The 13713-nt window shown below is 38.9% G+C and overlaps 1 protein-coding gene across 40 annotated transcripts in view; it reads right to left on the bottom strand.

Annotated features, from left to right (window-relative positions):
- Positions 1-13713, bottom strand: part of LOC106868309 (uncharacterized) — a 311641-nt gene that overhangs the window by 42294 nt on the left and 255634 nt on the right. For 27 of the 40 annotated variants that reach the window (XM_089358046.1, XM_089358048.1, XM_089358057.1 and 24 more), the window contains 3 exons: positions 6887-7048; positions 2093-2206; positions 116-583 (listed from right to left, as the gene is read on the bottom strand). In XM_089358046.1, the coding sequence (XP_089214172.1) occupies positions 116-583; positions 2093-2206; positions 6887-7048 (744 nt within the window). The remainder of the gene's footprint in view (positions 1-115; positions 584-2092; positions 2207-6886; positions 7049-13713) is intronic. The other 13 variants (XM_089358049.1, XM_089358052.1, XM_089358060.1 and 10 more) reach the window with 1 other exon arrangement.

Raw genomic sequence — 13713 nt, 5'->3', positions numbered from 1 at the left:
TATTGGCATCATGACCCTCCTCAGATACAAAATAAATTCATTTCATTTAAAATTCCCGACCCCTACAAAACACATGCCCATCCGCTCTCCCTCAAACACACACACTCATATTTACCTTGGCTATCAGAGCGTCCTTACTGGTCATTCGTCCAGCCATCTGCTCCTTCTCCTCTTCCAACGAGGCCAGAGTGTCCTTCAGTTCAGAGATTGTCTCACGGCTCTCCTTCAACCGTGCCTCGCTGTCGCTGACCCGTGACTGCAGAGCCTGGATGTTGTGTTGTTGCACCCCAACCTGCTGCTCGGCGACATTCAGTCTCTGCCGCACTTTCTCGTCCGATTCCTCTCGCTCCATCACCTCATTCTGCAGCTGATGCAAGTGCTCTTCCCGCTCTCGCAACTGCAGCTCTGTCTGCGAGTACTTCAGCTGCCAGTGGTCTTCACGTTGCTGCAGCTGCCCAATCACTTTGTTCGAGGATTCCACTCGACGCTCCATGTTCTGCAAAGTGGCACTCTTACTCTCCACTAACTTCTTCTCCTTCTCCAACTCACTTCTCACTTGGGACACTTCATCCTTAAGGTTACCCTGTTGTGGTGGTGGTGGTGGTGGTGGTGGTGATGTTGGTAGTAGTGAGTGGTAGAGCATTGTTGTTGGTGGTTGTGGTGGTGGGTGGTGATGGTAATGGTGTCAAAGAAAGAAAAAGAGAAGAAACAAAGAAATTAGTAATTAAATAAAACAGACAAAGGTTTTTCTTTTTAATGAACAGATCAATCAACAAACAGAGAAACAGACACACAGACAGACACAATGATGGTGGAACACTATGATGTTCATCATCATCATCATCATCATCATCATCATCATCATCATCATCGTCGTTGTTTAACGTCTGCTTTCCATGCTAGCATGGGTTGGACGATTTGACTGAGGACTGGCGAACCAGATGGCTGCACCAGGCTCCAATCTGATTTGGCAGAGTTTCTACAGCTGGATGCCCTTCCTAACACCAACCACTCAGAGAGTGTAGTGGGTGCTTTTATGTGCCACCCGCACGAAGGCCAGTCAGGCGGTACTGGCAACGGCCAAGCTCAAAATGGTGTCTTTTACGTGCCACCTGCACAGGAGCCAGTCCAGCGGCACTGGCAATGACCTCCCTCGAATGTCTTTTCACGTGCCCTAACTTTTAATTTTTCAGCTTAAATATTTTTCTAATATTTTCCAAGTGGCAGAATGGTCTTTTTCTTTGGCAGAATGGTCAGCACACCGGACAACAATGCTTAGTAGCATTTCGTCCTTCTTTACATTCTGAATTCAAGTTCTGCTGAGGTTGATAAAATAAGTACCAGTTAAGTACTGGGGTCAATGTAACCAACTTACGCCCCCTCCCCACCTCAACTTGCTGGCCTTGTGATGACATTTTCTAATTTAATAACCATTTCTATCTTGAACCAGTATTTTAAAGGGAGGAGGTCAATGAATTACAGTGACACCCCACAACCAGCTGCCCAGTATATGACAGGTATTTTATGTCACTGACCCCTGGATTTAAACTCAAAACGTAAAGAACCAAAACAAACACTGAAAAGCAGGTTTTATCAACATTCCGTTAATCCACCACCTTTTCCCCCGGTAATTACAAGCAAGACTGGCACCCATGCCAGTGCCACCTGACTCGCTCCCATGCTGGTGGCACATAAAAAGCACCATTCATGCATGCTCATTGCCAGTGCCACCTGACTAGCCCCCATGCTGGTGGCATGTAAAAGGCACCCGCTACACTCTTGGAGTGGTTGGCGTGAGGAAGGGCATCCAGCTGTAGATAACTTGCCAGATCAGATTGGAGCCTGGTGCAGCCTCCTGGCTTGCCAGTCCCCAGTCAAACCGTCCAACCCATGCCAGCATGGAAAATGGACGTTAAATGATGATGACGATGATGATGATGATATTGTGCAATGATATCCTAGAGACACCGTGCCTGATTAAAAGTTGGTCACTGGTGGAATATCTTTGACTAAAGAGAGGTTGGATGGATCAAATATGACAAGGCACGAAACTACAACTTCATCATCATCATCTTCCACTGCAACTGCTTACCATTTCCTCGATTTTCTCATTCAGTGTATAGTTCTCTTCCATTTTCTCCTCTATCACATTCTCCAACTCCTTCACTTTCTTCTTTAGTTCTTTGGTCCCTGCTTCATATCGCATCTGCAAGAGAAACATAGCCACAGAATTTCACATATGTATATAACGGTGCTGCGTGTGTGTGTGTGTGTGTGTGTGTTAAAATAAGTCTGTGATTTATTTTAACTTGTGAAGGTAAATTCATTTTAGTTCATGTGAAGAAAAGATTCTCTCTTATAGAAAAAGGTGTGAAAAAAAAAACACCATATTTGCTCAGTGCTTCCCTCTGGTGGATTCCCAGATGCATTTCTCTAACCTATATGTGTTTGCATAAGTGTATCTGTACCTGGAAACAAAATTGAAGTTATTTCACTTACATATCATTTTAATTAACATATATACACACAAACATTATATATCATCATCATCATCATCCTCATCACCATCATCATGTAATGTCCATTTTCCATGCTGGCATATGTCATCATTTAATGTTTGCTTTCCATGCTGGCATGGGTTGGACGCTTCAGCTGGAGCTGCCAAGCCAGAAGACTACACTACGGATATCCTTTCTGACTTCGCACAGCTTCTATAACTCAATACCTTTCCTAACACCAGTATATATATATATATATATATATATATATATATATATATATATATATATATATACATAGGCCATGTCAAAGCAGCAGCGGAATTTGGCACTTACCGGCTCCTATCAAGTTGTTCAACCAATGCAAGCATGGAAGATGTACATTAAATAATCTCGTGTGTGTGTGCATGTGCAAGTATATATATATTTGTGTATGTGTGTGTGTGTATATATATATATATATATATATATATATATATATATGTATGTATGTATATGTATGCGTGTGTGTGAACATTTAATCCATAATCATTAATCCGACAGAATATATTTTGCTCGACTAACGATTATGGATTAGATGTTTATCCACCCTCAGGCTTATCTTTCAGTTCTTTAACCTACATGGCCAGACAGGGCTTCTTTTGAATTTACTTGTCACTCTTTCTGCAATATATATATATATATATATATATATATATATATATATATATATATATATATATATATATAGCACTTTAACTGCTATTTCTAAATTTTGGTATGTGGTGAAGCAACTGTTACTGATCCCTTAATTATGTTTATAAATTTGAAAGAACTTTTTAAATAAGTTCTTTACCGATAATGGTTTCTTACACACCGAACTACTTGGTAAAAATTATTAATTATTAATTTATTAATAAATTAAACCCATGCTAGCATGGAAAGCGGACGTTAAACGATGATGATGATTTACCCTATATTTGTATATATATATATATATATATATATATATTGAGACAAGTGGCAAGATGCTGTGCAGGTACAGTATAGAAAAACAACCATAAGATGGCTATGATACACTCACACACAACACAACCTCGTATTGATGAACACAGAGACATACACACAAACGTAACTCCACCCATTACTCCTTATCCACACACACACACCTACAAACACTTCAACCAACATCATCACACAAACAGACACACACACACACACACCTGGGGTTTTAAAACTAAAATGCAAATTGAACAAAATATGAAAAATAACCAAAACCAAAAGGAAAAAGAAGACTTCAAAAATAGAAATAAATATGAGATGATGTGTCTATAGTTACCAAATGATAGCAAGTTCAAACCCACCCAAAATACAAATCCCTTGGGTCCCAGTTCAAACCCTGCTAATTACAGTTTTTGTTTGCAATGTTTAAAAAATATTTCAAGGCAGGACTGTGTGGTTAAGAAGTTTGCTACGCAGCCATGAGATTTTGGGTTCAGTCACACGGTGCAGCACCTTCAGCAAGTGGCTTCTACTGTAGCCCTTGGCAACAAATGCCATGGGAGTAAATTTGGAAGATGAAAACTGTGAGGAAGCCAACCCAATAATAATAATCCTTCCTACCGGAGGTACAAGGCCTCAAATTTGGGGGAAGGGATTAAATCCAGTATATCGACCCCAGTGCGTCACTGGTACTTATTTAATCGAGCCCAAAAAAATGAAAGGCAAAGTTGACCTTGGCGAAATTTGAACTCGGGACATAGCAATGGGCAAAATGCAGCTAAGCATTTTGTCTAGGGTGCTAATGATTCTGCCAGCTCACCGCATTTCCACCACCCAATAATAATAATAATAATAATAATCCTTTCTATTAAAGGAACAAATCCACTCACTGAGGCTACAGTAGAAGACACTTGCCCAAGGTGCCATGCAGTGGGACTGAATCCAGAACCATGTGGTAGGGAAACAAGCTACTTACCCCACAGCCACTTCATAATAATGGTTTTTGAATTTTGGCACAAGGCCAGCACTGTTAAGGGGAGGGTCTCAGTTGCTGACACCAATTGCAGTCCTTGACTGGTATTTTATGTTAAGAGTTTTGGAAGGGTAAAAGACACAAGTTAACCTTTTGTGGGATCTGAACTTAGAAGCTAAAAAGCCAAAAATAAAGGACTGCATAACATTTTCCCCCAACACTCTAAGGGATTCTGCCAGCTTGCTATGACGATGATGATGATGATAGCTTTGCTGATGTTGATGAGATAGTGATGATGATGTTGATGATAGTGACGATGATGTTGATTATAGTGATGATGATGTTGATGATTATAGTGACAATGATGATGATAATGATGATGGTGCTAGTGGTGATGATCATGATGATCGTCATGGTGATGATAAAAGTAAACAAAACAAACAGAAGAAAAAAATATCATGCTTTCCTCACCACAACACTGCCAACACTACCACCACTACCAACACCACAAAAAAAAAAGCCAAAAGCAAGATGGAAAGAAAATAAAATACAGGAGAGGGGCAGGGGAGGGGGATTGGAACAATAATGATTAGGCAGGGGGGATGACTATTGCATAAAATGGATTTAGAGACTTTTCTAATGGCTGGATGCTTTTCCTGTCACCAACCCTCAATTGTTTCTTCCTGTCCAGACATGTTTTCCATGAAAGATCATCAATGTAGGACACACTACTTGCATGACAGTGAAGTTTGTTTACAATTAACACACAATGCCAAGACAGGGAGATGCACACATAGAATGAGCTTCTTTCTAGTTTCCCATCATGAATTTTACTCACAAGGCTTCGGTCAGCCCATGGTTACAGTAGAAGACACTTGCCATGAGGTACTAGGTAATGGGGATGAACCCACAACCACGTCATTACCAAGTGAGCTTCTGAACCTCAGAGCCATGAGTAACGGGGATTCTTTTAATCGACTATACTCTTCCCCCAGAAAAGAGTTAGGATCATTATACCAAGAGTGAAAGTGAGATGGAGTCATGGGATATCGTAAACCAGCCACGATGATGGTTTCTCACCTAGCATAAGGATAGAATGCATTTATTCATTTCTATTATTTAATTATTTATACAGAATATTGGGGTTTAGTTCACTAGTGATCTAAACAAATAGGTCTGCTGGGTAAGTGCTACAATGGATTCTCAGGGTTCCAAACTCGTAACTGAGACAGGTGCTATGGGACTATTTCAGGTTTCCGATTTAGCTGATATATATCTGTGAAAGAATAATAATAAGACTAATATATATGATTTGAGATGCTTGTTATGCCTAGGCACTTGTTCTCCTCTTTCACAAATATTTAATCATTTATGTGTATTTGGCAGACAGAAACTGAAAGAAGCCCATCATGTGTGTGTGTGTGTGTGTGTGTGTGTGTATGTACGACCTTGTTTAGATATCACATGTAAATGAGAATCATTGTCAAACATATAAGATTGTTTGTTTCAAGTCTTTCATGAACCACATGCCTATCCTTCCTGAATACCAGTTCTTATATGCTGTTCATATCTGCACTCAGTCTGCTTAGGAAGTTGTTGTGTCCTAGCATATGTGCTGCTTCTTTTAGTTTTCGTATTATGATGTATATAATTTTTCTATATTGATTTCATTTAACTTGTTGACATTTGGCTTGTTAAAAGAGAGAGAAGCTGGAGGGGGGGTGAGATAAAGAAAGAAGAGAAGGAAGATATAGACAGAAAAAGAAAGAGAAAAGTAGAGAAAAAGAAAGAAAGCTAGGTAAAGAAACAGAAGGGGGGAGAGAGAGAGAGAGAGAGAGAGAGAGAGAGAGAGTGGCTTAGTCTTCTCTAATAGAAAATTAACTTCAGCAGACAAGAGTTCAATCCCAGGTACTGAGAATTAAGTACTCAATCCATGCATCCAGATTATTGGTTAAAACCAGGGCTGTGGAGTCGGAGTCATGGAGTTGGAGTCAAGGAGTCAGAGACAATTAAGGGGTAGCTGGAGTCAGAGTCGGTAAAACCATACTGACTCCGACTCACAATATCTTTATTCTTTAATATAAACCAGTTATAACACGAAGGCCTACTCAAAGTACAAGCGTATGCATATGCTTTATGAGATATGTAGACCACAATCAATTAATTACGTAAAGAGGAGTCAGAATTGGAGTCGGAGGTGCCAATAGTAGAGGAGTCGGAGTTGAAGTTTTTTGTTTTAACTCCATAGCCCTGGTTAAAACTATATCTACTGTGGGTTGGGGTAGAAATGTGTTAAATAATAGGGTAGCAATGATGATAGAAGTAATGGTAAGAATGGTTGGTTGGTGAAGAATGGTTAAAAATGTTGGGTGGTGGGTTGGAGAGAGAGAAAAAAAGAGGGGCTTCATTCGCCTGACATGCATGCACAACATACCACGAGCTCAGACACAACATCATCCAATTTGTCACTGACCACAACATCACTGTTGTCCACTTGAGACCGTAGTTCCGAGATCTCTTTGGTCAGTTCATCAATTTCCTTGTCTTTGCCTTCCAGCATCTCTTGAACTGTGTCGAAGTCTTCCTGTAATTTGGCCTACAAAATCAGAGAAATCAATCCACATATATTCATGGTGTGTGTGCAGAACAGCGAGCTTCCAAACAACAACATATCTATTCATTCTCAATATATTCTAGCAGTTTCGAATATGAATATTTTATTGCTGTTGTTTTTCATCATCAGAGAACACCTCCACCCTTTGCTGAGTTTGGGCTCTTGTTACATTCATTGGACTGATGCAGTAGCTTTGGCTGAGGAGACACACAATGAGGTCGAAACATCAAGGTCTCATGAAGTCCCATTACACCAGCCAACCAGTGGATTGAGTAAATTGTGAACACAAATTGTCCGAAAAGTGGAGGTGATCTCTGAGGGCAAAAAACAACAACAATCAGACATTCAGATTTGAATCCACCAAAGTGGGTTAAAAATGAATAGAAACATTATTGTATGTGTGTACATGTGTGTATTTATGATATAAGACATGCGTGTATGTATACAAGTATGTACAAACATGTGTGCACATGCACATACATATTCATACGTACTTATATGCACACAAACATTTTACAAACATACACGCACAAACATACAACCAAAACTGTATAAGAATGTATACCTACCACCACCACCATCACCATGGAATCAAAGGATGTCTTTAAGAAACAAAATGCTTCTCTGTAATTATTTCAACCAGCAATAACCCAGCTGTAGATTAACAGGGACCACTATAAACATGTGGAACTATATGAAACCAGTGGTATAGGACTGGTATTTCTTAAGCCCAAACATGCATTTATGCTGCTACACAAACACACTCTCTCTTTCACACATACACACAGACACTGTAACACAATACAGTTGTGTAAACAAATTATTTGATAAAATAAAGAACAACAATACACAGCTGTATTAATTACAATAACAACAACAATAATAATAATGATAATAATACCTTCTTTTACTAGCTAAAAGGGCCCAAGATGAAATATAAAGGAAAACATCAACATAAGATACAGCAGTGGATTAAAAGGGATCAACACGGTGGTGGGGGGAAGGGTAGAACAACAATAACACAAACAATACATTAATAGATAACAACAACAACATAAAAACAAGACAGAATTTACAAAATAGTTGCGAGGTGGTGAGGGGGGGTCAGCAACGCTGCGGAAATTCTGGGGCATCTCACACCTAACCCTGGGTTATCATGATACACCAAAGGGCAGTTAGTTTTTACAGCCAGTTGCAAATGGTGACCCTGGGCATTGACAGATGAAGGCGTGTTGTTGAGAGGTTAGAGCATTGGGCTGAGAACCACGGGGTCAATGGTTCAATTTTAAGGCCAGGCATGTTGTGGTCTTGTGTTCTATGGGTCCAAAAAGATTTCTTTTTCAAACAAGAGCAGACGTAAGAAATGGAGACAAGTGGGAGGGATGAGAGGCTAGGGGAGGCATAGAGGGAGGGATGTGGTAGAGTTTACCAAACCCACATCCTGATTGGTGCTTATTTCACTGAGCCAGGAAACATGAAAGACACAGTTCACCCTCAGAGAGAACGGAATTTGGAGCGTAAAAACATTTGCTTACCACACAACTAATTCTGATGTCCAACATGCTAGTACTAATAGTGGTAGCGGTGGTCATCAGTGTGGAAACAGCGGTAGCAGTTTCTAATTTAGGTGCCAGGCCAACAATTCTAGTGAGGGTACATGGTCTAGTGGTTTAGGTATTAAACTCACAATCACAAAATCGCAGTTTCAATTCCCAGACTGTGTGGTTTAATGTGTTCTTGAGCAAAACACTTAATTTCATGTTGCTCCAGTTTGCTCAGCTGTATGCGAGTTCCAGCAAGAGTGGGGAAAGTTAAACCTGCAATGGACTGGCATCCCGTTCAGGGGGAGTGTTATAATCTCAGACATATACATGCCATAGAAACCAGGCTAAGCTAGGGCTATATGGGTTCCAGGGTTTGGTTCAGACCTAAGTCTCCTAAATACAGCAATTCAATTGACCCCAGTACATCTTGGGTACTTTATTTCATCAACCCCAAGAGGATGATTGACAAAGTTGACCTAGTTGGATTTGAACTCAAAGCTGAAACAAAAACTGTAAAATAATTTTTCGGACACTCCAACAATTGTGCCAGTTCACCAACTTCAATAATAATAATAATTTATTATTATTATTGTTGCTCAGGTGGCAAGCTAGCAGAATCATTAGCACGCCAGGTGAAATGCTTAGCGGTATTTCATCTGCCACTACATTCCAAGTTCAAATTCTGCCAGGGTCAACTTTGCCTTTCATCCTTTCAGGGTCGATTAAATAAATACCAGCTACGCACTGGGGTCGACGTAATCGACTTAATCCCTTCCCCAAAATTTGAGGCCTTGTGCTTCCACTAAAAAGGATGACAGAATCGTAAGCATGCTGGGCTAAATGCTTAGCAGCACTTTGTCCATCTTCACACTCTGAGGTCAAATTCTGCCGAGGTTGACTTTATCTTTCATTTTTCCCAGGGTTGATAAAATAAGTACCTGTTACGCACTGGGGTGAATGTAGTCGACTTACCCACTCCCTCCCAAAATTGCTGGCCTTGTGTTAACTTTTGAAACCATTATTATTGTTGTTATTCTTATGCCTGGTTTAGATACAAAGACAGCAATTTTGAGGCGGGGGGGGGGGGCATTAGTTGAAACCACCGGTCCTAGGACTTGACTGGCATTTTATTTTATCAAACTCCAAGGGGACCAAAAGCAAAACTAACATCAATGGGATTGAAACTGAGAATATCAACAGCAGTAAATACCACAAGGTGTTTTGTTCAATGCGCTGACGAATCTCTCAATTCACACAGTCTTCAGTATAACAACAACAACAACATTTATAAGAAGAAAAGACAATTTATCTGTAGAATGTAAACAAAAAATATATAAAATACAAAATGCAAGAAAACAATACAATTTGCATCGACAAACACAAAAGAAATAAAATATATAATACAAAGACAATAAAAAAATAACAAAACAGTAAATAGTATTTTTTTTTTTTTCAATTTAAACAAAATGCTTTGTAATTTCCTACCACTAACTTCCACCAACCTTTTCTGTCTTTCTCATATTTTCTAGAATATCAATTTTGGAACAGCATTGGCTCTTTGATATTCAAACAGGTTCTATCTGGCTCAAATATACTACCTGTTTCGACTGGCCAGATCTGGCTTTGCATACCTACTCTACAATGTCATTCAAAAGCTACACAATCATACCATTGAAATGGTATACGATAATGCATGATTAATTTAAAACAAGGCAAATAAATAAACCTTAAATTTCATAGAGTAATGCAGAATGCTAAAGGGTTAATTAATACCAACACCATTGGTAGAAAGAAACTCCTGGGAGAGCTGAACAGCAGAGGTCTTCAAAGAATCACCCCCACCCCATACAAATGTTTTGGCCCTGAACTCGTTACACTACATAAGAACCAGTTTGCTTCCATGTCATGACTCCTGAATACCATTCTGTCCCTACATTCTATGCTATTGTCTGCATTGCAACTCTTCTGGGTGCTGGAGGTCCTCCAGAGCCTAGGTACCTTGGTGTTGGGATCAGTGCAGACTAAGAGCGCAGGTGAGTGTCAGGTAAATTATGTCGTTCAAAATTCACTGCTGTTCGTCTTTGTCCATTTCCAGTTGGAACTCTTATCAGCTGATTCTGCCATTGTCTTAAGAACTTTGGTTCTTTTTCTCCAAGACAGTGGTGATGACTCATTACAGAGGGGAATGAGGGAGACGAGTGAGGGGGGAGTATATAATAACTGCTCCTGAGACTACTGCTGCTTCTGTTTTCCTAGCTGACTGACCCCAGATCAACCACGGTCAATCAAAGACATTCTAGTCATGATTATCCCATTGTTTGTTCAGGCATAGTGTACCAAGGACTACATTATCAGTATGTCCTTCCTTTTTTTAAACAATAGGGTTTGATTTAAAGGAGATTTCTCTGCTATTTCTTGCAGGTCAAGCAATGACAGAGAAGAGCTCTCATTGGTTTTGCCCTTCTTGTTGTTGTTTTGTCCCAAGTCAGACCAGATGCAGCAGATCTACAATCCTAGACATTCCAGCTATGACCATCCTGTCTTTATTTGAGAACAGTCCATCTATATTATGTATTTTGGACCCTACATCCCATGTGTCCTTCCATTGTTTTTCAGACAGTAGAGTGTCATTTGACAGAGAATGACTGCTATCTCTAACAGGGTGAGTGACTGAGGAAGTGTCACTTTTATTGGGGTTGGGCTAATGATTGCTTATGGAAATGAAAAGATTGTAAGGAAGCAGGGGGGGGTCACATAGGAGAAATGTACGAGGGGGGGGGGGGGGGGGGTTGGAGGGGAATTATGGCGAGAGACAACTGGAATGTGTTGGTGGAAATGTGTTGCAACAGGAAGATGAAAAGTCACATGATGCAATGGAATGCTGGAACATACATGATGCAATGGAGTACAATGCAATGCAATGCATTACATGGTACAGTAGAGTACAGCATGATGCAATGGAGTACAACCTAATGCAATAGAGTACAACCTGATGTAATGGAGTGCAGCTTAATACAATGGCATATAACATAATTCAATGAAATACATGATGCAAAAGATAACAACGTGATGTGATGAAGATAGCATGGCATGAGAGAGTACAGTATGATGCAATGAAAACATGATGCGATAGAGTACAACATGATGCGATAGAGTACAACATGATGTGGTGGAGTACAACATGATGTGATAGAGTACAACATGATGCGATAGAGTACAACATGATGTGATAGAGTACAACATGATGTGGTGGAGTACCACATGATGCAACTGATTAACAACAAAATGCAAATGGGGACAACACAATGCAAATAGAATGGAACATGATGCAAATGGAGTACAGCACAATGCAATAGAGTACAATATGATATAACAGAGTACAAGATGCAATGAAGTACAACACGATGCATATGCAATAAATGCAATGGCAGAATAAGATTACAGGAAACAACAAAATGTAGTAAATTATCTGAATGTATGTGCACACATGCACTATGCATGTACACATATACATATGTGTATGCACACACACACACACATGTAGATGCATATATAACATAATGCATGGCAGATGGTATACCATAGAGTATATATACCCCAATATAAATATGGGAAGCTTTTGCTTTTCGACACTGAATCACATCTGTAAGTCACAATATTCTATATTTGATCTTAACTGGAAAAAAACTGGGACGCGACTCATAAATGGAGCAAAGCTAGGACTATGAAGGGGAAAAATTTTGTACCAAGATTTAATACTAAGTTAGGGATGTGACTTGTACCTGAGTAAATGTGGTGGTTACCTCTGTTCACTTAAGGCTAGAAATAGTAATCAAATCTTTCTTAAATCATCCTCTACTGTCTTTAAAAAAATGAAGGACATACCAAACAATCGTGTTCTACATATACAGGAAACTAAATGGGATGGTCATACCTTTGGATCACCTGTAACTTAATTGCTTAATTAGGCTCAAGCCTAGAAATCTCAGGAGAATAGAAGACAGTTGGTTAAATTAATTTAAAGTACCTAAGTAGTATTTTATTTTATTGAGACCCAGAAGGGTAAAAAGCAGATTTGGACCCCAACAGAATTTGAACTCAAATCATAAATAACCAAAACAAATATCACAAGAAATTGTTCTTGCACCTTAACAATTCTGCACATCCACCATCTGATTATTGCAGCAGCTGATGCTACTACAACTACTGCTACTACAACTACTACTACTATTACTACTACCACAATTACTACTACTACTACTACTAATAATAATAATAATAATAATAATAATGATAATAATAATCCTTTCTATTCTACGCATAAGACCTGAAATTTTGGGGGAGAAGGTAGGTTGATTACATTGGCACCTGTGCTCAACTGGTACTTATTTACTGTTTATGCTTTCGGGGTCAATGGAATAAATACCAGTTGAGCACAGCCCCCAGTGTTATCAATGTACGCCTTCCTCTGAAATTTCACGCCTTTTGCCTATGATAGGAAGGAAAATTATTATCATTATTATTATTATCATTATCATTATTATTATTATCATTATCATTATCATTATTATTATTATCATTATTATTATTATTATTATTATTATTATTATTATTTCTAATTTAAGGAAGGAAATTAGTTGATGCCATCAACCCCAGTAAATGACTAATACCTTATTTTATCAACCCTGACAGTATGAAAGGCAAAGCTAACCTCATTGGGATTGGAACTCAGAACATAAATAATAATAACAATAAAAATAAAAATAACAATAATAATATGTATACAATAAATACAAGTGGTGTTAGTATTTTTAACCCTTTCGTTACTATATTTCTGACCAAAATACACCCCCTCATGAGTTTCAATTAAATTCTAAAATAATCATGAATTTAGACTAGTCTCATTAAACACCTGTAACTTTTTTATTTATCAACATATTAATGTGATATTTGGAACATAATTAAAGAAAGGGTTCTTAATCAAAATTCTATTGCATAATTTTTGTCTCAAAGTTCTCCACGTACTGAGGGGGGGGGGGGGGTACTGCTAGTGTCTCTCACATGTAAATATTGGTTCAGCTTCACAAATCGTACTCGTTCATA

This window comes from Octopus bimaculoides, chromosome 9 (assembly GCF_046866305.1).
Source record: "Octopus bimaculoides isolate indiv1 chromosome 9, ASM4686630v1, whole genome shotgun sequence".
NCBI lineage: Eukaryota > Metazoa > Mollusca > Cephalopoda > Octopoda > Octopodidae > Octopus > Octopus bimaculoides.
The sequence above is the reverse complement of the archived record's forward strand: the minus strand, read 5'-3'. Positions and strand labels throughout refer to the sequence as shown.